This window comes from Anomalospiza imberbis, chromosome 5, assembly GCF_031753505.1.
Source record: "Anomalospiza imberbis isolate Cuckoo-Finch-1a 21T00152 chromosome 5, ASM3175350v1, whole genome shotgun sequence".
NCBI classification, from domain to species: Eukaryota; Metazoa; Chordata; class Aves; order Passeriformes; family Viduidae; genus Anomalospiza; species Anomalospiza imberbis.
Window position 1 is genome coordinate 70,433,754 of NC_089685.1, and position 25,272 is coordinate 70,459,025.

At 43.7% G+C, this 25,272-nt stretch overlaps 1 protein-coding gene and 1 long non-coding RNA gene across 26 annotated transcripts in view; one reads left to right on the forward strand and one right to left on the reverse strand.

Annotated features, from left to right (window-relative positions):
- The window catches only part of PLEKHA5 (pleckstrin homology domain containing A5), a 160,977-nt gene extending 150,581 nt beyond the window's left edge, over positions 1–10,396 (reverse strand). For 9 of the 25 annotated variants that reach the window (XM_068191903.1, XM_068191910.1, XM_068191902.1 and 6 more), the window contains exons 1-3: positions 10,193–10,390; positions 9,933–10,009; positions 7,060–7,117 (exon numbers count right to left, since the gene is read on the reverse strand). In XM_068191903.1, coding sequence (XP_068048004.1) covers positions 7,060–7,117; positions 9,933–10,009; positions 10,193–10,281 — 224 coding nt within the window. In that variant the 5' untranslated portion in view covers positions 10,282–10,390. Of the gene's footprint in view, positions 1–4,604; positions 5,882–7,059; positions 7,118–9,074; positions 9,253–9,932; positions 10,010–10,192 lie in introns of those variants that run through there. The other 16 variants (XM_068191897.1, XM_068191895.1, XM_068191892.1 and 13 more) reach the window with 8 other exon arrangements.
- LOC137474873 (uncharacterized) overlaps positions 9,355–25,272 on the forward strand; it is a 35,585-nt gene continuing 19,667 nt past the window's right edge. Inside the window, exon 1 of the long non-coding RNA XR_010999539.1 lies at positions 9,355–9,621. This is a non-coding gene — a long non-coding RNA (uncharacterized lncRNA). The remainder of the gene's footprint in view (positions 9,622–25,272) is intronic.

Below are 25,272 nucleotides of genomic sequence, written 5' to 3' on the forward strand. Positions count from 1 at the left end.
ATTTACAATAGAGTCTGGAAGAAGAAAAAGCAGGGAGCCAATTTTAAAGGTCAGGTTGCTTGGCAATATACCTTTCCTTACAAATAATTGCTCTTTCTAAATCCCAGTGGAGAAAGCCATGAAGAACTAAGTTTGTGGAGCCTCCTGAATATGCAAGAGTCTTTTTAATTGTTTATATAAAGCTTCAAGACAATCACGGGTCACATAGGCATTCAAAATACTGTCTTAAAAGCCTTTTTTCCCCCCACCCCATAGATTTCAAACAAGTATTCAATTCAAGTTTCATAGGTCTGGAGCAGAAAGATGCAACTTCACAACCAACCATACAACCAGACCTTCCTGTCCTAGCCAGCAATGGGAAGCAGAGTTTCACTGGAGCGTCCCTGCTCTCAAATTCCCATCCCCAAATTTCTACTTCTGATGGTGGCTTCTCATGCAGCTTCTTCCCCCCTCAACATCACTGTCAGAGGACACCTTCCCTTCAACCAAATGCAAGAGAACTGAAAGGCATGGTTATCTCACACATCCCAAAGCAAGAATGCGAGGGAGGAGGGAGAGAGAGGAGGGGAAAGAGTTTAAATTTAGGCATTTACTTACTGAAACACAGAAAAGAACACACATCCAGGCACCACGCTGGCAGAAATCCCAGCAGTCAGGGCTGTGGAGCTTTGCTTCCAGCAAGGATTTCTTTGCCTGAAGCTCCACAGGAGCCTTCTCCCCCTCACAGGAGCGAAGTGAGGAGCGCTCTGCACTGCCAGCCCCAGCGTATCTCAGGTTTAACGCAAGTGTAATTCATTAGAATAGGAGCTGGGGTAACATAAACATGTGCAGGAAAAACAGGCTTGGCTCAACACCACAACAGACATCCAGTTTGATCAGCACAACAAAACTCTGTCAGACCACAGGGATTACAAAAAAAAACTGAAAAAAAAAAAAAGTGGGTGCAACTCCTTAAAAGCAAAAGCAGAACATAAAAGGCACCGGGTGAAATTTGGACCTGTGAAAGTTCTAACAAACAGAGGTGTATTGTATTACAATAGAGGTGAGGTGTTTTTGGAAGTGTCCCTCAGTTCCAGGTGCTGCAGGATATGGGTACCAAGATGGGGAAAAGAAAAAGAACCTGTGCAGCACCCAGATCAAACAGGAAGGTGAAATACTGGTGTGTTCCCCAAAATCATTCTTAAGAAGGCCCATCAATGCAAAGGGGGAATAAAATGTACCACTGTATTTATTAAACATTGCAGCAACCACCTACATGAAAGTTTTGATTGATGAGCATTTCCTTTGCTTTTTGCCATCCTTCACACATGGTGAATACCAAAAATGAAAGACCATGTAAGAATTCACTTCACTGTAGTAAATGTAGAGCATATCCGCTTTATCTGCTATTAGTACTTAATCACCAAAAGAGACCAAAGCTAGGGAAAAGATCTTTCCACTTCAAAAACAAGGTTCTAAAGCTAGAGACCAATTTGGTCACAAATATCAAAAAAGTCTCTTTGATATCTTTCTTTTGAGTGTCTCCAATATCTTTCTCATGGACTTCAATACGTCACATAACTACCTAGGTATTTTTTGTGTTTTTAAATAATTATTCATTTTCAAGTCTTTCTCAGTGAAACCGAAGCATTTGAGGTATTGCCCAATTTAGAAACACACTTCAGGAAAGAGACAGCTCAAAATACCAACCACAGACGTCACAGGCAAAAAGGGCCTTTAGAAGCACAGCAATTCCTAACATTCATATTTGATATTCCACCTCCCAGACTAACTTTGAAACATACTCCTAAGCCAGGGATAATGGGCCCTTCCAGACCTGCACACGAGTCAGACAACTTGTTTTTGTAGGGTGAACTTTTGCCACCCTTCCCTCTGGGAGAAATCCCATTAAGTTTGCTTCTAGGAGATCAGCTCCCACTCCTCTTCCTGACTGCTCCTCTCTGCCTGGCTGTCTCTCCGGTCCTTCTGCAACTGCTCCCACCCTTTTAGCCTTCTCCTGCAGACCAGCACTACCTACAGCCCTGGCCTTCCACATCCAACCCATCAGAAGCTGCTCTTTGGACGCTGTCCCACCTCTCCTCTGACCCACACCCATTTCTTCCTGTGCCTAGAATCCTTCCACCTCCACACCCAGCTTCAGCTCTGCGGTATTTTTGGTTCTTGGAATATATCAGCAGAAGAAAGAAGCAAATGTTAAAACAGATAATAAATGTGCAGGCATTCCCAAAAAAAGTTCTCCCTACCTGAGCAGCTTTGCTCGCTCCAAAAGGCACAGGGTAGCTTGTAGCTAAGTCCCAGTTCACCCAATACACTCTTATTTGACCTACAGGTGTCACCATGTGAGAAAAAGAATTAAGTTTATTCTTCCTTTTGGTAAAATAAAGGTTAGAGGTAACAAGAAAAGAACTAAATTTCCAGGAGGAACACTGAGGTTCTTAGTCTTGGAGAAAAACAGTTTCATCTGTATTTTTCTTAAATTCCGTTTTTTCCTTTCAAGAAAGGGCTTTTCTGCAAACACCACTGGCTGTTCTTTGATTTTTCAGGAGAAAGTCTCAGCTGAATGGGAAAGGCTCTTTAGAATGCACATAAAAGACAAAGGTTCAAACGAAAGCTGAATTCTCAATGAGCACAGGTTTATTTTAGTAAACAATAGGAACTCGCAGCTGAATGAGATCTTATCCCTTTTAATCGCTTAATAAATTTTCTTGCCTTCCCAAATTTCAAGCTACATGTCTACAATAAACAAACCTGCACTGACAGAAAGTCTCTACAAATGCACACAAAACCTCTATTTGATGCAACAGTGAACTCACCTTGGCCTTGGCCAGGGTTTGCCAATGCCTTGATTCAGCCAGCAACAGGCAAGAACTGCTCTGATAAACACAGAAAAAGGTAAACTTCAAGATAAAACCCCAAAAATGAAACTTCAACCCTCTTAATTCTTTGAGTTTTTAAGAACTTTTGCAGTCAGCTTTTGTACTGCCCAAAAAGTGCCAGTCCTACAGCAAAGTTAAGAAAAATCAGATTGTAACATCCATACAGCTTACCTAATAGTATTTCTGTAGAAACCAACCTAGGCAGAGTGATGTAAAATTCCACAAATATCATATTTGGATTGATTTTAAGAACAACCTTATTGGGCAGATCAGTAATTTCAATAATATAACCCTCGTTTGAAAAGAAAAAAAGCAATACAAGAAATTGAACATCTATTCAGAACTACTGCAATGAGAACCAAAAATGCAAGAAAAGTAAGCAAACGCCTGAGTTTAGACCATTGGGTCATTTTAACCAATGATAAGGGTCTCTTAAAAACATGCATAAATGCACACACACGCATCTATGTAATTTTATGGTCCTCAAACCCAGTGCTTTGGTGCCTAAAGATTATGAAGTCATCAAAAGGTCCTAAAAACATCAAGCTGGAAATTTCTCAATGATCTTACCAGGTGAAGAGTCTGAGGCCCGTGACCAGGCGTATTTTCTCTACTGAGAAGTATCATAATGGGATTTTCCTGTGGGGTCCTTTTCCTCTGGCACTTATAAATAACAGAAATAACTTAACCTTCCCATACTACTGCCCAGCTTAGATGTGTTTTGGGGATAAAGCCCTTAACTCTTCAGAGCTCACGAGTGCACAATACACTCAGCACAAGTAACCAGTCCAGTGCAGGACCCTAAGCAGGACAAAAGAAAAATAGCAAGTTTGCTGCACCACGGTTTTTAAGCCTCGGGTGTTTTGCTTCATAATACAGAAGATTCAATGCTGAACTGAAAATAACAAATGTTATAATTGAATGTTATCGCTTCTACAGTCAAGGGCCCTATATTCTGTGTGAAAGTTTAGTTATTCCAGCAAAGTTTACTGCTAGAGTTCCCACCAAGTGCCAATGAAGGGCTGTCTGTGCACAGGTCTGATATAAAATAAACAAACCCAGACTCCCTCACCCTGAAAGAGACAAACCCCTAAACTCTCCTGAGAACACACACAAGGTAGCACGGCATTGCACATTTTTTCATCTCCAAATATCAAACAACACCTTTTGTCATTTGGGTTTACCAGACGTGAGGAGGATTTGGGGAAATGATTCTGTCATTAGCAAATATTCGACTGCACAAAAAAAAACCAGAAAAAACAGCATGCCAAAAAGGTCAAAGTCCTAGCTAGCATCAACTTACTAAGACAACCCTACACCAAAAGAAACCCACAGTATGCAATGGGAACAACTACTTATCTGTCCCTGTTTTAGTGTATCTTTCCACTTTAAAACTAGAACAAATTCAATGCCACGGGAGAGGAAAAAAAAAGTGTAAAATAGTCACCGTTTGGTATTTACTTATTCTGAAACTGAGTGCACACATCCCAAGAAAAATACAGTGTCCTTTAAAAAGAATCACATTTCAGTGCAGTCTGTATACTGAGTCATTTGTTTGAAATGCCAGTGCAAGGAATGTTAAGATTTAGCTGACGATTATCTCCTCGACATTATCCCAATTTGATTATACAGTGTTTACTACATCAAAGCCAAAAAAAAGCACAGTAATAGATTCAGCAACACACCCACTTGGAACACTGAAGACCCATTATTAAAGAACCAGAAGAATAATTTTCAAAAGGTTTTTATTTTCAAACACAGTCTAGCATAAGATCTTACCATAAAGGAAGGTTGTTAAACATTTCTATTCAACCCACATATTTGAAGCTGAGCCTCAGAAGTTAAGTCAAATTATTTATGTGATCAGGAAACTTGACTGCCCTTCTCGTCTAACTCTGACTGGACACAGGAATGCAACAGACAGGTTTCACTGGCTGAAGCCCCAAAAGCATGACATTAACATTCATTTCCTTCTAACTTCGTACCTCACATGGAACATAAAACAACATGTTTCTTTCAGACCTAACCACAAACAGGCTTTCAATATGTGTAGTTTTGACGTGGTTTTATTACGATGTAATTGACATAACAAACGCTAATATTCAGCAAATCGGTACACACAAATGAGCAGGTTATGGTTAAAAATGCACATGTGGGGGTGTTTGCATGGCAGAAGGTCACAACAGCCCGTGCTGTTTGCCCCTCATGCAGAAGCCCCACAGTAATTAAAATTCAGACAACCAGAATTATTATAATCAACACATCACCCCGAGTTACACTGCCTAGGATTAGAAAACAGTGATTAGAACGTTGTCACCGTGTCTACGTTAGCTATCACATCCTCTCTAGCACCAGCAGGGCTGAATGTGAGACAGCTTTAAAAGGAGCAGCAGGAATTCAAATACAGCCTGAGACGCTACACAACAAACCAGTCTTTAACTGAGGATGCCAAACTGGTCAGACCACGTGAACCTTTCAGCAGGCCTGACAGCACCATCCCTGCTATCCTCCTACATCTATCAAATCCCAGAGAAGTGTTTGTGCAACGTGTTTTCAAAGGCAGCACAACTTTCAGACACAAACTGAGCTCTTTGGTGCTGGCTATCAGCAAAACAATCAGCTGCATGTACATCCTCACAGTTATGGTAACACCTGGAACACGAGATCTTGGAAGGACAAGGGTACACAAACAAGCTAGCACACAGTAAGTCTGTCCAGAAGAGCTCTACAACAGCTGTTCACATACTTGTTTATTCCAGGAAAACTCAAGTTGCTATTTTTCAGTTACTACAGCTGGCCAACACACTGTTCATAGGCTTATTCTACAAGAAAAGGTTCCATCTCAAAGTCTAGAAGAAGCTCTTTTGTATACACACACAAACACAGCTTTCTTTAATTCTCACTTGTCTTCATTCAACAATCTGCACAGAACTCCAGAGGTAAAATTCTCAGTGGATCCCTGTCCTCAGTCTGGTGTATTTCTTGTCAAATGCTACTCAACACTCCTGCAATGTAAATTGCAAGAAGGCAGAATAGAACAGAAAAACAAACACGTTGCTTATCAATAAACAATCTGCCCTCCTAGACAGCACAGCATGTATTCTGGTCAGATTTCTGGGAGCATTATGCTTCAATATATGTTTTTATATTTTGCTTAGGACCAAATCAAACACACTCATATAAAATAAACCATGAAACACACATAAAACATCCACCTTATACTGTCTACAATGCATCTTACACAGAGCAGCAGCCTTGTGCTCAACACTGCAGCACTGGAAAAAACCTACCTGCAGCCTATAAACTCTGTCTGTAACCTTCACTCATAAAAGTTACCACACCAATGACATTTTTAGTTCAATGACAGCAAACCAAACACACAGTGCAGTGAGCAAAAACTCCTGAATGAATTGAGAAAAGCCTGTGAGTTGTTAAACAGAAGAAAAAGAAGCATATTGACCCAATCTACATAGGTGCCACTTAAAAATTTTCCAGGTAAGGATGGTCTAACTATCTGGAGAGGAAAAGCCTGTGAGAAGTTTGTACAGATCCAACCAATACATGCTCTGGACTTCTATACAAGAGCTTGATTTTCATGTCTCTCATCCAAAAAGACAATACACACAGCAAGGCTACCACAGTGAACGTGCTCCTCAAAACATACTAAAACCAGAACAAAAAAAAAAATGGAAATCAATGCTAGAAGCAGAAGCAAGAGGTCTGCAAAGAAAATGGCCAAATTAAACCTTCAGCGTGGCTTTAAACCATGTAATTAGAGAACAGGGCTGAAATCAAGACTCTCCTCCCAGTGATGAAGTAAGATCTTGCCTTTGTGAAAGCATTTATGGCACAAGAGGATACATACACAAATGTCAAGCAAACAGACAAACTCAAGGTTTTCTTGGCTTGCAAGAACATTTGTTGCTAGATGGTTACATTTACAGCAGAAACTGCATTTGAATCTGCATCCTCACACAGCTTTAATTCACATGAAAAGTCAAGACATTTTTTTAGCTGTGCAGAATTCAGTAAACAAAGGACTAGATACCCTAAGACAAATTTAAATGCTCCTTTTGGATTTATAGCACAACACTGAAGTTCAGTATGGAAAGCATTTAGAATTACAGCGACATTTAGACAAACTAATTGAAAATTATAGTATTGTGACAAACATTCAACTTACTTTACATAATATCTTGCACCTTCAAAAGTATAGGCTTCCTCCCAACCTGTGGGTAAGTCTGGAAAACAAGCAGCAAAACATTCCAATTACCTTTTGAAATGAGAAATGATGCTAGCCATACTGGTCTACTCCCTAACACTAAGGTGGTTAAAATACTGTGTCTGATTCCTCATGTCAAAACCTTTAGTCCCAGAAACAAGGATTTCAGAATTGACTCACAAGACTGCCTAAGTGGGAATTCTGTAAGCCAAGAGAAGCTGCGCGCCTGGGAAATCTGATTGGGGTTTCTCGTTGTCAAATAATAACAAGGATGGTTTAAGTGTGCCCTCGTTTAACGTTCCTTCCTTTGCCCAGCAACTCGGGGTCATCGCCAGATCTCCCTGCCTTGAAGTTCAGCAGCATCAGATCACCCGGCAGGCAGAGATCTGAACAAAAATCCATCTACCTGAGTTACATGCAAGTCACAAGCTCCTTAAGAGGCACGATATCAACTGCACCACAGAGCATTAGCATTGCATTAGCATAATTCCACCACTGTTGTGACCAACTAGTGTTCCTGCAGTGTCTACAACTCTGTTGCATTTTACATGAAAATCATTTTCCAGGTAAATCTAGTGGAGGATGTGGGTGCATCTCTTCCTTTCTATTACTACTCTTAAGAGTCAGGAGTCCAGATATAACCACTAATGGTCAAAATTTCTCAAGTAAGTTTCCTGGTGTGATGGAAGCTCCGGAGATGTTGGGCACCTCCATGCACTTCTACCCTTAAAAGTTTGCCCTTGTCAGTTGAAAAACTTATTGATATGTAGGGCTCTTCATTGAATTACAAAAGCAAGAATGCATTTCCTAAAGAAAAAAAAAATCAGGCTGGATTACGTGGTGGTTTTTATCCTTCCCATTACTTATTTGCTCTGGCTGCTTTTTTGATTCACTCCTGTCTTCTGCAGAACAAAAATCAAGGTGTCTTTCGATAACGGGCACAGGGCAAAGTACAGCAAACAGGAAGTCTATCCAGCAGAAGTATTTATGGCTGCTATAAGAACTTTGCAAAAAATACCCTTCAGTGTGAGCTGAACAGCTCAAAGAATAAAAAGCACTTCAATTCGTAATGGAGGACAAAGCTTTCCTCACCATCTAGAACATGCCTCACAGAATTATTTAACAGAGAGCTTTACAATAACATACATCTGCAAAAGAAGTGCCGTTCACTCAAAAATTGTTCCTTAAGAAAAGAGTATTTTGAACATATTTTGATTAGGTTTCAGAACAATGGTCAGAGCAAAGGAAGAGATAAACCCCAGAATAATTCTGTTTGATTATATCTGTGTGTGGAAAGGTTCATTAACATACACATGAATGAGGAAAACTACAGGAACAGATTTGGTTTTTAGACACTTTGGTATCTGATTGATGAATTACAGTCAAAGGTCATGCCTCAGCCTTGTGTTCAGAAACAAGTTTAATTTACCTGATGATAACTCTGCTCTGTTACACACAATACTCCAGATACTCAAAAGCAAACTGCATTTCCTTTAGAAGGCACTCAACAGCAGAAACAAATGAGACACTTGGAAAATTACTGGGAAATCATCATCAATCAACAGGGACAGTGGGAATCGTTTTAAAAAAGAATTAGTACTCAGCTAATGCCAGTATTGAACAAGAAAAGCACTTCACACACATCTGCCCCCATGCATACTGCTGTAGATGAAGGCCACTTTCTCAATCTGAGCCCTGAGAGCAGGAGCAAGCGGAGCCTGATAGCAATCAGTAGTTCCATTTCCCAGCATTAAATGACTTCTTACAAACAACAGAACCTTCGCTGCAAATCAAGCTGCAGGGTTCTAACAGCCAGAAACCTGTGGTTTTTAAACTATTCCCAACTCAAAAACAAAACAAAACAAAACAAAACAAAAAAAAAATAAAGGCTGCCCACAGTTTTCAAAAAGGCTGTTTCTGATTCCTTAATGCGTAAGTATTAACCAAACACAAAAAGCAAATAATCTGATACAGACCAATTCACTTGCAGATTATTTCCCCGTGATTATCCAAGTGCTTATAACATAAAAACAACTGCACGTATTACTACACTCCACCACCTCCCAGTGGCATATGCAGCCTGTGTGCAGCTCCAGCAGTCAAGAGTTTGGCTCCGGCTCTCCGGAGCGTCTGCCGTAAATCCTCCTCCTCCAGCACCTCCTGCTGATACTTCTCCAGAGTGGAACACACAGCAGAAGCAAAGACTTGATTCCACCCTCCTCCCTCCAAGTTATTTCTAATGTTTCAAGTCCCTTTTCCCTCCTACCTATTCCACCTCTCTCAGTCACTTGGAAACCACACAGACTCTCAGCCTAGATGGAAGCGCGGGGAGAAGAAGCATTTCTAGGTGACTAGAGAAATCAGCCCCTACATTTCTAGTATACCTATCGTGGCAAAATCCAGGCACTGCTGGAAATAGAAATATGATGAGTGGTTTCGTGCTAAACTGGGGGAGGATGCTATGCAGGTGGAAAACCGGGGTAGCCAGCGAGGAGCACGGGAGGAACGAGGCGGTCTCTAATGGTAACTACACAGCCTCGCAGGGGTGACACAAGGCGACGGAGGGAAAGCAGAGACAGATACATTACACAGGCACAACTCGGGGGCAGGGGGAGAAGGCGCCTGAAGAAACTGGCAAGCAGGCTGCACATGCAGGACTGCACGGCGACTGCAGCGCTGCTCAGCCCGGGGGGAACAACTGCGCGAAGTGCGGGGAAAGCGCGACCACGACTCGTCCCGGGGGGCCGCGGCGGCTCCGCGGGGACCCCGGGCTGAGCCCGCCCGGGGCAGGGCGGGCGGGGGCGGCCGAGCCGGGGCTCCGGGCAGGGTCCTACCTGCGCTGCGGCGGTGCCCGGTGATCACGGCCTCGCCGGTGAGCGGGTGCAGCCAGGTCGTGCTCTTCGCCTCTTCGCTGCGGGGAGGGACACACGGACCGAGTCAGGCAGGCGCAGCCCCGCCGCCCCCTGCTCCTTCCCTTCCCTTCCCTTCCCTTCCCTTCCCTTCCCTTCCCTTCCCTTCCCTTCCCTTCCCTTCCCTTCCCCGCACGCCCCTCCCGGCCCGGCCCCGCTCCCCTCCTGGCCGGCCCCGCGCTCACTTGATGAAGAAGACGCGGCCGCCCTGGCTGATCCCGTAACTCCAGCTGCCGGGCAGCGCCCGCAGCCGCTCGGCGCTCAGCTCCGCCATGGCCGAGCAGCCGCAGCCGGGGAGAGCCGGGCAGAGCCGAGGGGAGCGCGGGCGGGGGGGCGGCGCGGGCACGAGCGGCGGGCGCGTCCCCGCCGCCGCCAACACCTTGGGGAGGGGAGGGGAGGGGAGGGGAGGGGAGGGGAGGGGAGCGCGCAGCGCCCGCCCCGCCCCGCCCCGCCCCGCCGCGGGGGCGCGCGGGCCGCGGGGGCGCGCCCGGCCGGCGGGGGCGGTTCCGGCGGGCGGGGAGGGAGCGGCGGCGATGGAGGCAGCGCCGGGAGGCGGCGGCGGCCGGGGCCGTCCCGCGGGGACGGGGGCGGTTCCGATGTGCGGCGGCCGTGCCGGGGGCAGGGAGGGGCGGGCGGAGCGGAGCGGCCGCGCCGGGACGGAGCGCGGCTCCGGGATCGTTCGCCCCGGCCCCGGGATCGTTCGCCCCGGCAGCGCTGCGAGCTCCAAAAATGCTCGGCTCCGCCGCTGGCAGCCCCTGGTCGCGTCCGTAAGGACAAAGGGAATGGAAAGTTTTGTCCTGTTTCCTCCCCGGGTGAGCGCGCTCTTCTCGCACCCTCCGCTCCGGGCGGTTTTGGAATTTTTTATTTAAAGGCTTAGCCCTCAGAGTATAAAGAGATGACACGTTTTCCCCTTCATGCAAATCTGTGCTTTGTGCCCCTGTTCCGAGGAGGATGTGGCACGGATGCGTGTTTCCAGTGTTTCGGGGGGGTGGCAGTAATTCCCGTGGGGTCCGCGGCTGCAGGAATGACTCCGTGTGCCAGTGTGTGTCCTTTGATTCGCGTGAGTGATCCCATCGCATGTGCATTTCTGCATAGCCATCCGCCCCTTCGACTGAAGTTATACATGACAAATGGGAATTACTAAAACTGTGCCGTGGCCGTGATATTTCTAAGAGAACCTTGCCTTGCAAAACCACTTTCTGAATAAGCACAGAAGCTGGGAAGTCTCGCTGCATTGCTGTGTCCACAAAGCATTTGTATTTTGCAGCTGACAGTATTGTGCACAGGCAGCTTTGTCCCCTCTCCCATTCTGAACACCTCAGGAAAAATAATATTGGACAGACAAGCTGTTTTGTGGTTTGGTCCCCATCGTGCCACGTGGTCAAAACTTTAAATCCCTGTTGTCCCACACGAGACATTCCAGCCACGAAGAGCAGTGAATGTGAGAAGATCTGGAGTTATCTTTAAGTAACTGGATGCAAGACAAGAATTCCTCCCTGTCCAGCAATACCTTTCATTTCCACTCAGCACTGACAGCACCTGAGATTTATGGACTACCAGAGGAACAATACTCTGGGGAAAGCACGAGTCATTCTGTAACCAGCTCCCTTCTCTCCTAAGAGCAAGAGCCCTTAGATGATGAGTAAAGCGAGTAATGACTCTTCCTGTGAGGGGCTGTGGAAAGCTGCCTGGCAACAGCAAGGGGGAAATCGTGTGCATTTTGGGCTCCTGAGGTGGGAGTGGTCATGTCCTAATATTTCCCCACACAGCCTAAGTAAAGCACAGAGCAAGTGCTCTCAATCCCCAGAACAGTGGATACCTTCCACTGTGCAGAACCAATTTATTTTCCCTAGCAGAGAAGTGCATGCAGCACAGCTAGACTTATATTGCCCTAGATCCGTAAATTAGGTATTTAGGTAGAATTTAGGTGCATAAATCCTGCCCAATCCCAGCATGTGCTTTGCCAAATGGCTTCCTTAGGCAACTAAATTCTTTGCAGCCTCTTTCTGCTTTGCTTGTGCTTAGAATTGCTGTCATCTTGGTAAAACCAGGATCATGGTACGTAAAATATGCCCAAACCTGGCTGAACTCTCAGGCAAGGCATTATTGCCCCAAATGCCATGGAGGCTGGGTAAATTGCCCGTGTTCATGCCACACCTCAGAAAGACTTACAAGTTTTGTTTCTGAATAACTCACAGCAAACAGGATGGCAGCAGAGTCATCACCACGAGCACCACGGGGAACATGTTCAGCCTCAAGGATGAAGGGTGTTCAAAACCATGCCACTCTGTTCCCAGGAAAATGCTTTTTGCTCCAAGCCATAAGCTGTTCTGAAGCTGAGACTATTCTATGAGGATACTGAGGGTGCTCCTCCTCCCCCTCACATTATTTTGCAAATAAAATTATTGGGCTGTAGGGTGGTGGCATGACTTGCTGGGCTCATGAATAGGAAGGTCAGGCAGGGAGTGATGGAAGACCTTGGTTCTACTTCACTCAGGGACATTCGGTTCAGGGACTCAAGTGTTTTATGTTAAGCAGCCATCAAATAAAATGTATTTGCAGATTCTCACCCTGCCAGGTGCTATGCACCCTGAGCTCCCAGTGATTTCTGGGAGCCCGAAGTTTTGCCCTGGTTTGCAACAAAGGGTATGAAGGAAACCACATCTGCATCATTTGTGCAGGCTGGTGCTGGCAGTTTTTCTTTCTGAAGGCTGCTGTATGTTCCACAGTTAAAACTTTTGCTTCAAAAGTTGCTCTAAAATTTGATCAAAACAAATCACACATGGAGTTTTTTGCAAGGCTCAGTAATGGTACATGTTTTCTACAGTCAGATAAGTGTGTGAATGCTCTTAAAAGAGGGACTCAGGAACAATATTTAGAAAAAAAGAAAAGGTTTATCATTTAGGGGAGTAAAACTCTTCTTTGAAAGGAGTTTATATCACCATAAAAACCACATGCATAATTCAAGACACTATGTATCTTACCTCTCACATCATTCATTTTTGCTATAAAGATGAACTAATGATTCCAAATGTGAAACTGGTCAGCGTGATTTATAAAGCTCAGAGAAATCCATCACAGTGCTCCCATCTGGCCAATATTTTTTTTTTTTTTTTCCCCCCAGAAGAGTTGAGGAGAGACTGCTGGAGTGGTGACCACCATTGGCACAGCTGTTCTCTGCTCTCTGCCTGTATGGCCTTATTTATCTGCTGCTCCTGTCACTGATGGGAAGAGGATGTGGGGTAGGATGTTAATCTGAGAGACAGAGCCCTCCCGTCAGTATATTGGCCCCCCACCACTGGGAGCTTGGGATGAAGTGAAAACCCAGCTCCACTGAGATTTTTCATGGGAAAAAATCAGTTTCTCCACACTGACACAAGCTTCTTCCCTTCCTCTTTCACCTCCACATGACAGAACCTTTCCTAGCAACTCCCTCAGGGCCAGGGAGTACTGAGGGAGAAGTAAGACTATTGATGTTTTAAGAAAATAATTTTGGCTCAATAATATATTCATAATCAAAATACTTAAAATTCCTGGGGCAAAGGAGCCCTGCCCACAAAACAATGAGTCCCTTTAAATGAGATTAATTAAAAACAGCGTTGAGAGAACAGTCATTGAATAAGACTCAGAGAATTGCATCCACACCTCTCCCAACAGGTGTGAGGTGACAATAAATATGATGAGCTAGTAAAAAGGGGCTTTTTTTACTCTAAGCATAGCATCTGACAAAGCCTCTGAAGCAGGGAGTGGACTGCAGCCAGAGAATCACAGAACATCCTGAGCTGGAAGAGACCCACAAGGGTCATCAAAGTCCAACTCCTGGCCCTGCACAGGGACACACCATGTGCCTGAGGGATTTTTCCAAACCTTTCTTAAGCTCTGCCAGGCTTGGTGCCATGACCACTTCCCTGGGCAGCCTGTTCCAGTGCCCAGCCACCCCGTGGGTGGAACACCTTTTCCTGTTATCCAACCTGACCCTCCCCTGATGCAACTGCAGGCCATTCCCTTGGGTCCTGCCACTGGTCATGGGAGTGAAGAGAGCAGTGCCTGCCCCTCCTCTTCCCCTCACTGTTCATGAGGATGTTGTGACTGCAGTGAGGTCTCCCCTCAGTCTTCTCTTCTCCAGGCTGAACAGATCCAGTGCCCTCAGCTGCTCCTCACTCGGCTTCCCCTCGATGCCCTTCACCTTCCTCGTGCCCTCCTTTGGACGCTGACAGCTCAATGCCATTTTTACACTGTGACACCCCGAACTGCCCCCAGCACTCGAGGTGAGGCTGCCCCAGCCCCGAGCAGAGCGGGACAATCCCCTCCCTTGCCTGGCGATGCTGTGCCTGGTGCCCCCAGGACAGGGCACTGCTGCCTCCCGTCCAGCTTGCCCTCCACCAGCACCCCCAGGTCCCTTCCATGGCGCTGCTCCCCAGTTATCTATTGGAAGGTATTTACTATTAGATATTTATCTGTTGTTCGATGTTTACTATTGTTGGTTATTTACTATTGTTAGATACTTATCTGTTATTGAATGCCTATTATTAGTAGATGTTTAGAACAGAGAATCGACAAGGTAAAGGTCTTGTCAAGCCTCTAAAGGGGGGAAATGGTGCCTTAAGTTTTAGCTCTCGTATTTTTCAGATTTTTTGCTGCCTTGGTGTGTAGCTCTGAGCTTCATATTTAATGTCAATAGGTTCTCTTCACAGCTTAGTTAGAAAAAACAATCCTTTTCCAGCTTGAGAAACAAGGACAATTGTTACAAGCTTCAGGCCCAAAAAAGCATAAACAACAGTGAATTGAAGAGAGAAAAAGAAGGATGAGACTTCATAATCTGAAGCTGGAATTGGACAACGAACTCCAATGTGCAAATGGAGCAGAACTGATCACAGTGAGAGCCCCCATGAGCGCTCGTGCATTTTGGGACCATTTTGGTTCATCTTGGGTGCAGCCCTGGCTGGGCTCTGGTGCTGCTAAACTGCATCCATTGAGGCCTTCTAATAAACCTCTTCTTTATTCTTTATCTCTGTCCAGCCTCTGTTCCAGGTCAGCCTCTCTAGGCATCAGTTCCAGACCCCAGTCTGTCCCTACGGCCAGGGCTGCCTCATCCCAGGTGCAGACATTTCACCTAAAACCTCTCCACAGGACTGATAGATTCTGTGTGTTCTGTCAACATGAATTAAATTGGATGAGGTTATTTCATGGAGTCTGTGACTTTACATCTTTTATGTTGTTTAACCAGTGAGAAAATATAACCCTTGAAGATGAGGAAAGACCACTGCTGGAGGTGCAGTTTTATATTACACATTCTCACCAGGGAGCTGCTTCGGAAGGGTGGGTTCCTTTTTACCCCATCCCTAAACATTAGTTTTTCTTGCCTTTGTACCACCGTGCAGTCCATGGTGAATTACATGGGTTTGCTGATCTGATAGAACATAAATCACAAATCCTCTCAAATAATTAGTTTCCTATCAGATCAATAAGCTGATCTAACACGTCCTGAGGTCACTTGATAACTAGATCCAGCACACAGGGTGAGAAGAACCACTCCTTTAGGCTACATTCCTCAATGATGAGGAGGGGGGGAAAATCAACAAATCTGCTAATTGACATTCTCTGGAGTCAGGATATCTCTGTGCAGATGAAAGAAGCAATTAGCCTAGGTCAGAGGAAATAAGAAAGAGGAAAAAAACTGTTGAACACAGCCTCTGCAGACAGCTCTGCTGGTAGAAGGGAGCCTCTGCTTTCTCCAAATACAGAGCCTGATGTCTGCCCAGGGCTCCCACCTGGTAGCTCTGGAGGCTGGAAGTGTTTCTGGGGGTCATTGGTACCAGTGGCACAGGAGTCCTCTCCTGGGTTAGTGCAAAGCCCCATTGTGACTGAACAAGCACTGGGTCATTGGCCTGCCTGCCGTCAGCACCAGATATCCTCACACACTGTGAGATACACAACCAAGGGCTGTGCACGCTCAGGCAGCAGAAACAGAGGGCTATCCTACAGCTTAATAAGTTTTGCAATCTGTGCTTGACAGGAAAAGCAGTTGTTCTCATTTCAAAACTATTTTTTTATCTGCAATTAATGATTTCCAGGTCTAGCTGTGCTCCGTTTCCTTCAAGGCAGTGAATCCTTACATGAGGCCATTTTCTTCGAAACATCCAGTCAGACTAACACAAAACAAACTCCAAAGCCAAAGTGTGTGATTTGCCTTTCCCTGGCAGACAACACCAGGAAAGCAAAAGGGCTTATTATTCTCTGAACCAGCATCATCTTGCCGGAATCATCTTGCCCATTCAGTGCAATTTTGAACAGGGAACACTTTTTTGTTGCAAGCCTCTTTTGAGAAACTCATTCACTGTATGCTCCATGCCATGTGTATACCATGACGAGGTTACATGATGGGTCTTCCAGCCTGAAACGATGGATGCCATATTTGGGACCTTCAGGTTTCTTTTACTGATCCTATGATATTCAATGTCTCAAAAAAGGTTGAAGAGGCTACTTTTCAAGATGAACAGCTACTTTTCTGGAACTTCCTTTTCTTCCTTTTCACACCATTTCACAGCCTTCTTGCTTGAACCTCATTATAACGATGGTTGCCTGTGGCTTTCACACAGCGTTAAAAACGACATTTTAAAATCATGTTTATTACCAGGATTAGTTTAAAATAGTATTGAGAAGCAAAGAATTTGTGAGGGAAACACAGTGATCTCAATATCCTACTTTTCCTCTCACTGGCAGTTGCTAGCTACGTTTGACTTAAGCCAGGGTATTTCATCTTTCAAACAACCCTCTCATTTGAATCATCTAAGAGGAAATCATATACAGTACAACACAAATAAATTCCCTGTCTCTCAGCTGGCTTCTCCGTTTCACAGATCTCTTCAGGATCTGGTAGACTTCAGCATCTGCTTTTCTTCACACGGTTATCTTCACTGCTGCTGTCCAGTTGCACAAAAACCTGCTCTGTTTCAAATTGTAGGAGACAAAGAAGATTTCTCTGTTCTGGAAGAGGCAGAAGATGACCTGAGTTCCTCCCGAGAACTGCCTTTGTTTGTTCAGTAATTGCTTGAACAAATAGGAATGAGCTTCCTATTCCTACGTGGAATATCTGGAAGGGCTTCACCTGTGGCTTGCATTATGTGAGATATGCAGGGCCCTGTGGCTGAGAGGGCTTTATTTATGTGGGCTTTTATGTGGTTTTTTCATACCTTTCCTCACATGCATTCATTCCCCCCTTCCCCCTTTTTTTTTTGTTTTCAAATGGGGCTAGTGAGAATTTGCAGTATGTTTGTATTTAATACCAACTATATTATGAATTTTAAGCAATTCCCATTAAACTTTCAGCAACTTACAGTCTTTTTTCAAAGTAGGGCGAAATAATACTGTGCTTCACCCTTGAGATTTTACTAGGCACCCTTGTTGCAATCTGCATGACATTTTCCATAAAATCATTATGGTGTGGATACCTTGCCCATGAAGTGCTTTGAGTGATACTATTTTTGCAAGCCATTTAACATCTTAATCAAATCATGGGCCATTTTCTGCAATTACCACAGTTGGTGTAATACGTGTGTCAGTCTTTATGGACTAGACACAAGATTACCAGTGATGTTCTTTAATAGTGTTACAGCAGAACAACAAGAAAAGTAATCTATTTTTAGCCTGTAATTTTCCCAGCATCATAAGCAAAACCAAGCCATATCTTAACCTGTGGATCTAAAATTCCCTTGACTATATTTAGATATGGGCTGGTATCTGTTTCAAGGCTTGTTTTGCTGTTAACAGCACTCACCTTTTATCATCTTAGCAGGTTCTTTCTGGCCTGGTCTATTTACTAGAAATTCTATTCTTATTTTGTTGTATTTTTGTGTATTTCAGCTTTTCTGTGCACAATTCTTTCATTTTATCTTCATGAGCTGCTGTTCTTCCATAGTTTCAGCTCTCCCAATGGGAGGTGAGACCGAGTTTTGTTCTTTCACATTTGTTTCCTTTACATCTGATTTGCATTTTACTCCCAGTAAGAATATTTTGTTCACTGCATGACATGAGTTTTACCTCATGCTGAATAGTTATTTAACTGAAAAAAAATGTTACTGAGACTTGGCTTGCAAAACTGTGTCCAGCTCAAACTCATTGAATTTCAGGTTCTGGGACTGGATTTTCCTGACAAAAGGAAGGTGTCTTCCAAGGCCTCACTTACAACAGCAGTGGGCTAGTCAATACAGTCAATATAGTTAATATAGACTATGGAGCAGTCCTTATTCTGATGTGGGGACCTGTGGCCGCTCACTTGAGTCACACCTTGAGCTGTTCTGGCTGCACTGACTCTGTTAACAGTGCTGGGATTCCTTCCCAGGCAAGGGGAGACACCTCCTCCTAGTCAGGGGACACAAATCCCACCTGAATCAGAGCTGCCATTTGGACAGTTCCCACAAAGAACCTCCCATATAGAGTATTTCTTTTAAAGACAACTGTAGTCACTCATGGGAAGCTTTTACAAGATGTTTTTATTCTTGTGAATTTAACTGTGCATTTTCTTGCCATCAGTTTCTTCCACTGCTTCATGAAACTTCCCGCTGGTTGATTGCAGTTTTTAGACTTCACCTCTGACTATTCAGACCTGTTCTGCTTCTTCATTTTGTGATGAGGTTCTGTAGCATCAGCTGTTTTCATTTTCAAAACTTGTAATCAGATCTAGCTCTGGTCTGCAGCCAATTCTCAAAGTCTTTAGCAAGCTAAAGCTGTGTGCTTCTAGCAACCCTTTCCTGAGGGTCTCTTGGTCCCTATTCTGATCTCAGACTTGACTTTGAAAATTACATGATCAACAGGACTTCCAAGCATTATAAATATCTGGAAAGATTTCCTCTTGGTTTCAGGTATACAGTGGCCATGTCTCAAATATTTCAGTCTTTCCTAGAGCACAATATTAAATCTTTACAGCACAGGATTTCTCATTTGCAATCTGGTGCTTCTGGTCCTGCAGTACTCACAGTTAGCTTAATTCATCTTTCTTTTCATCAGCCCTGTCTCCTTTTTAAAGAAAAATGGTGTTATTTTATTGAACCTACTTCAACCATATCCTCCATTTCAGGAGAATTTAATATGCTTTGAACTTTTTTTGTTTCTCCTCCACAGTCTTCTCCCTTTACCACTCCTTCTGGTCTTTTTTGTCTTTTTTTTTTTTTCCTCCATGTCAGCTTTTGTTTGTATTCTGCTGCATGTTAAGTTGCATCAAAGAAAACACCAGATTAGTGATAAAAAAGGCATCTCTCATACAAAAAAAAGGAGCACGTGCATATATATATTTTTTTTTAATAGAAATATATATATATATATATAAAAGTCACAAAGGTACAAGAGAGGGAGGAATTTGTGAAGGAGAAACTAAAAATGTTCCACTGAGCCAGTTTCTGCCAACAAGTATCCGTGACAGCAGCTGCTGAACTGGGGAGTGTTCCAGCCTCTAAGGCAATGGGTCACTTTGCTATAGCCAGAAACCCACTGTCATTTGTCTTGCCATCATCTCAGTTCCTCATCTGTGCTTGGTTTTATGCTTGTATAGTCCTGTCACACTTTATATTTTCTCATCTCCTATTGCCATTCAAATGGTTTCCAACCTTCATTTTTATTTTTGTGGATTTCTCTTCTCCAGGGGAGGCAGGAGCCCTGTGTGGCAGGATTGTATTAGCTGAAAACAAGGTTATCTTTCAGTGAACACTTAGTGGTTCACACATCACACACAGGTTGTAACTCCCAGGTTAAATATTGCTGTTAATGCCTCTCCTTTTTTCCCCAGCCATTTCCATTTGTCCCAGCTTGTAGCAAAGGTTAAGCCAGCTTGATTTGTAGTAGTTTCCTTTCGTCCTTATGCTTTTCGTTTTTTGTAGTTATGTTTTCTGTATTGTGGAATTTTCATCTCAGTTTTTTATGCAGATTTCTGCATATGTAGAATATCTTGTCTTTCCTAATCTAAACTATTTGTTTGATTTTCTGATTCTGTTTCCTTTCTGCCTTGTTATTCTGCTGCTCCCCCCAGCTTTTACTTTCTCATTTTGCCTTCCTTTCCTAACTTCCTTTTTATCTTCCTCTGAAATGGGCCATTCTGCCTTGAACCCTACTTCCTCCTTGTCATCTCTGCCTTTCCTGGCATTCCCCTTTAACTCAGCCTCTCTCTTCCTCCATGTACTCCTCTGCTGCTTCTCCAGAGGACAGGAACAGGTAAAATCTGTGCCAGGATGACCTGTCCCCTGTGCCTGCCTTCCCCCAAAGGCTGCGTCTTCTCTCCAAGGCTGGCTGTGCACCTGTCCTCTCTTGTGATAATTTCTGCACAACCCTGCTCCTCCAGCTGGTCCCCAGAGGACCCAGATTCCTGCTGTGAATAACGAGGCTTCCCTCCCTCCAGTCTGTTCTGACTATCACTTCTTTTTTTTTTTCCTCCCTGCCCACTCATTTTCTATGTTTAATGTCCATGTGACACCATTCTTCTCTCTCTGGTACTCAGCCTTCCATTACAACTGGCTCCTGCCTTTCCATTTTTGCTTCCCAGAGCTGATGATTTCATTTTCTGCACTGAAATCTCTGCTCCTCTGCTAGATCACCTGCTTTATTTCTCCAGATAAGCCCTGTTTGTTTTGCTTTCTTCATGACATTTCAGTATGCTCATGTTAATTCCATCAACCAAGCTACTGAGAACATTAAACATGTAAGTTTTTTTAATTTTTCAGGTTTTAGAGAGGTCAAGGAGGCATGTGTCAGACTTGCAAGTTGAAGAGGTTAACTTCTCCAAGCTTTGCTGTTATTCCTAAAACATCATGAAACAAACAAACAAACAAAGGATGCTATTGTCATACTAGGAAGAGTATAAGAAAATATCTGTGAGATCAGGCTGCTGGGAAAAGCTTGAAAGAAAACCAGCCGCACTCTGGAACGGAAAGAAATTAAGTAATCCTGAATCTTTGGAAATGACAGTGAAAGAAAACCAGAATTCCTCAGCAAGGGCAGGGGGAAGGGCTTTTAAATAACAAAGACAACTGCAGAGGGGATTGCAAAAGCTCTGACAAATGAAGCAAGCCTGCTCAATCAAAGCCAGGAGTGAGCAGCAGCATGCCAGAGGCCCAGGGGCTGCTGTGCTTGAGCAGGAGCTGCAGCAGGGGAGCTCCCTGCCACATGGCCACCCTGCCAGAGGAGTTGTGCAAACCCTCCTGGGTGTGTTCACCTGCCTGCAAAGGAGCCCCAAGACTTATCAGATAGATGCCCTGACGTGTGTGGTAGGAGATGAGCCAATGCAATTGTCACCATCTGCGTGTCCCTTTATTACATGTGAGGAAAGGAAGGGCTTTGCAGAGAAAAGGATGCGCTCGATTTCTTCTTGTTGTTAGGCAGAGTTTGTGTCTAGCACCACTTACAAAGATTGCCTGTTGCAACAGAAAAACAAGCAGTTTATGTGATTGTGAAAGAAAATGCTTTACCAGTCCAGCTATCCCAGGGAACAATTTCTTCCATGTTGTTGACCACCAGTGAAAAGATGATGTAAACCAGCAGTGCTGTTTATACCACCAGCAGAAGGGACACCATTTCCAGTAATGCTATGAGGTAAAAAAATAAAAGTGAAAGAAATGAGAACGTCAGATTTTCACTGTAATAATAATTGTAGTCCAACAGAAATGCAGAATACCTTTATGAAAGAGAGGAATAATGAAAAGAAGGAAGGGAAGGAAGGGAAGGAAGGGAAGGAAGGGAAGGAAGGGAGGGAAGGAAGGGAAGGGAGGGAAGGGAGGGAAGGGAGGAAGGAAGGAGGGAAGGAAGGAAAAGGAAGGGAAGGGAAAAGGAAAAGGAAAAGGAAAAGGAAAAGGAAAAGGAAAAGGAAAAGGAAAAGGAAAAGGAAAAGGAGGAAAGGAAGGAAAGGAAAGGAAGGAAAGGAAAGGAAAGGAAAGGAAAGGAAAGGAAAGGAAAGGAAAGGAAAGGAAAGAGAAAGGAAAGGAAAGGAAAGGAAAGGAAAGGAAAGGAAAGGAAAGGAAAGAAAGGAAAGGAAAGGAAAGGAAAGGAAAGGAAAAGGAAAGGAAAGGAAAGGAAAGGAAAGGAAAGGAAAGGAAAGGAAAGGAAAGGAAAGGAAAGGAAAGGAAAGGAAAGGAAAGGAAAGGAAAGGAAAGGAAGGAAAAGAAGGAAAGGAAGGAAAAGAAGGAAAGGAAGGAAAGGAAGGAAGGAAGGCAACTGTGTAACCACATTGCAGAGACATGCTAAAAAAATAGCTAAAAAACAAGCTAAAAATCCTAGAAACCACCCAAAGGGGACTGAAATCAGGAGATGCTTCCATGTTCCCCACAGGAGACAACATAATGGGATAGACATCATCACATTACAGTAAAGTAAGTCTAAATAGCTGAAAATTCAAATTGGTTCTGGAATGGTTGTTCAAGGGACAGTTGCTCCAAAAGGGTGCAAATGTGTCAGTCAAATGTCTGAAAAGACTCTATTCACCCAGTAAATATAAACCCATGTCACCCAGTAAAGCTATGCTAGGTGTTGATTGGCAGTTCCTAGGGAACCGCTAAAAACCACAATACGGAGGAAAAAATGTAAGTGGAAAAAAGATAAAATTGGATTTGGAGCAGTTCTCACTGGGAAAAAAAAAAAAACCAAAAAAAACCCAGCAACCTACCAACCAACCAACAACGACAAAAGAAAAAATAAAGGGAAACCCTGCAAACAAACAAACCCCCAGACCAACCTAAAACATCCAAGCCAAGTCTGTTCAGTTGCAGACCTGAAAGAGACCTGATTGAAATTTGGACATGTGCTATATTGCTATCCTGCAGATATAAGTTGTTATAGCCAGTTCCTAGGGAAACTAGAGAAGGGAAAGGAAATATTCCAAGAAAAATATGAGAAATTATCAGCTCCTTTTACTGTGATTGCCAGAAATGAAAGAGTTTGATGTAGAAGGAGAGCTTGGTTACGCTGGTGATAGAGGGAAATCTATAAATAAATGGATTTCACAGGTATACCCAGGATTAGAAAAAAAGGAACAAAATACAACTGAGATAATTCATTACTTCCTTTGGTGGCACAGCTTTTCATTGCTTTTCGCTATGAAGGCACTGTAGTTTTTCCAAGACAGGGAAATATTGGACCAGTACTCCTTAAGTAAAAACCCAGCTCCTTCCACAGACATCCCAGAACACAGGCGTGTTTGTGGGATGACATTCAGCCTGTCGTACATTTGTCAGGTTGTTACCCAAAGCCAAAACCCCAAAAAAGTGACGTGAGAAACGTCTGGCAAATGCTTTCCTGCAGAAGCACCAGGGCTGACTACAGCCCTGGTGTTTGCAGTCACATCCTTAAACATTTCTCCAGAAAGGATCAGTCTGGTGAGGACCAGGCTACCAGCATAATATCTGACTGGTGAAGCTGACAGGGAACAAAAAGCTGAACAAAATACCTACTACAGGTAGGCCTAACAAGTCTAGGTCTAGCAAGACAACCTTGCTTTGCTTAGAAGGAAACACAAAACCAGAAAATCTGAAGAGGAAATGATAAGTGTGTCAGTCCTTGAGATCTCTAACTTATAAGCAGGATCATAAGAATTACTTTAAAAAAATATTTTGTTTCTTTGCAACAGATTCTCTATGTGTCAAGACCTGTCAAGACTTTCTCAAATGAAAGTAATGCATAATTTGTTCACCAAAAGGATCTATTCACCATGTGCCTCAGCAGCTGAAGAAAACAGGGCGTCTTTGTAACATTTAACAACTGTGTTTAAGAAGTGACAGCAAATGAAGAGGAAAACCAGAGGCCTGTCATGTACTTCAAGCACTGCAAACAGACAAACCAACCCAACCCAGCATTATGTCCCAGTGGTAATGAAAGTCCTACTAATGACACAAACTTTTGAACAGCTTGCTGAGTATTTGGTATGGTTTATTTCTGTTGTTAAAAAAAAAAAACAACCACAAAACCAAAAACCTCTCAATGCATTTAGTGGCATGGTGGAACCCAAAATTATTGAACAAATTTTTGTCCAGAGTACCAGAATGCTGTTACTGCGACTTGGCAACTTTCTTTCTGAGCTGAGACTCATGTTTTGTCAAGAGCTGCAGTTACGCAATAACTCAACAGGAAAGAGCTTAAATCACGGGGAAAAAGCCCAGCAAACAAAACCCGAGGCCTTTGCTGACCTTCCAACAAGAGCAGTTTCAGCACCAGCGGGCTGACTGGAACCAGTGAGGGATGTAGGGCTGAAAAAGCTGGCTGGAGGCTGGCACGAAGCTGGGTGGAGCTGGGGGAATGAGCCAACTCTGCCAGGTTGGCAATGACCTCCCTCTCACTGACAAAGTGTTCAGCACATTTTTACCATGTCTGTGCTTTTGAAAGTAAGTGCTTTATGATTTCCACGAGGGATGCAGATATAAATGAACGTAGGACAAAATGCAGCAGCCAGGTGGATGGCCTTGACCACACAGATAGACTCAGACTCTGTCACACAGCTATAAAATACAAGCTAAAGACAAAAAAAACCCACCTCTTTTCCCACCCTGCAGAGTCTCTTAATGGATTTCAGCAGTGAGTAGGCCACAAAGCTGTTTTTCTGAAATGGAAATGTTGTCGTTATTTCCTTCCCTAAATATACAGAGCAGGCAATGATGCTGAAAGAATCTCCTCCATAAAGAAATTGAAATCAATATTGCAATATGTGATATTCGTGAAGCCCTGATTTGGCTAAAAAGCTCTTAATTTTCAGTATGGTGTTTGTGCTGCTGGCAGGATGCTGCCCAGCAGTGATTCATCAGCAAGGAGAATAGATATCTGAAGCTGGGCTCCTATGTCCTTACCTAGTTACCAAAATAAATTGCCTGATTTTCAAGCTTGCCAGGAAGCAGCAGATCCCAGGAGCACACGTGTGATAGAGAGCAATTACACAGCAGATCAAAGCTAAAGCAGACTAACCACAGTCCCCTAAATTACAGGGGAAACTGAGCCTTTAGTGCCAGTTGGAACATATTTTATTTCTTTTTGCTTTTCATTTCCAGGTCTCCAGTCTGTGATCCTCTGAGAAAGATGCTAAGTCCAGAATCACCTGTTGGTGACCAAATTGATAAAGTGGAGACCAAATCAGGGATTTTTCACCTGACATTTTAGGTCAGTTTTCTAAAGCTGTGCCAAATCACTTACATGTCCAAATATCTTCTAACTCAGGATAATGTAATGAATTTTAAATCACTGTCTCTGGATGACTAACACAGGACAGTTTCGGAGACCTTAAACTCATTTAGATCAGCTTTCT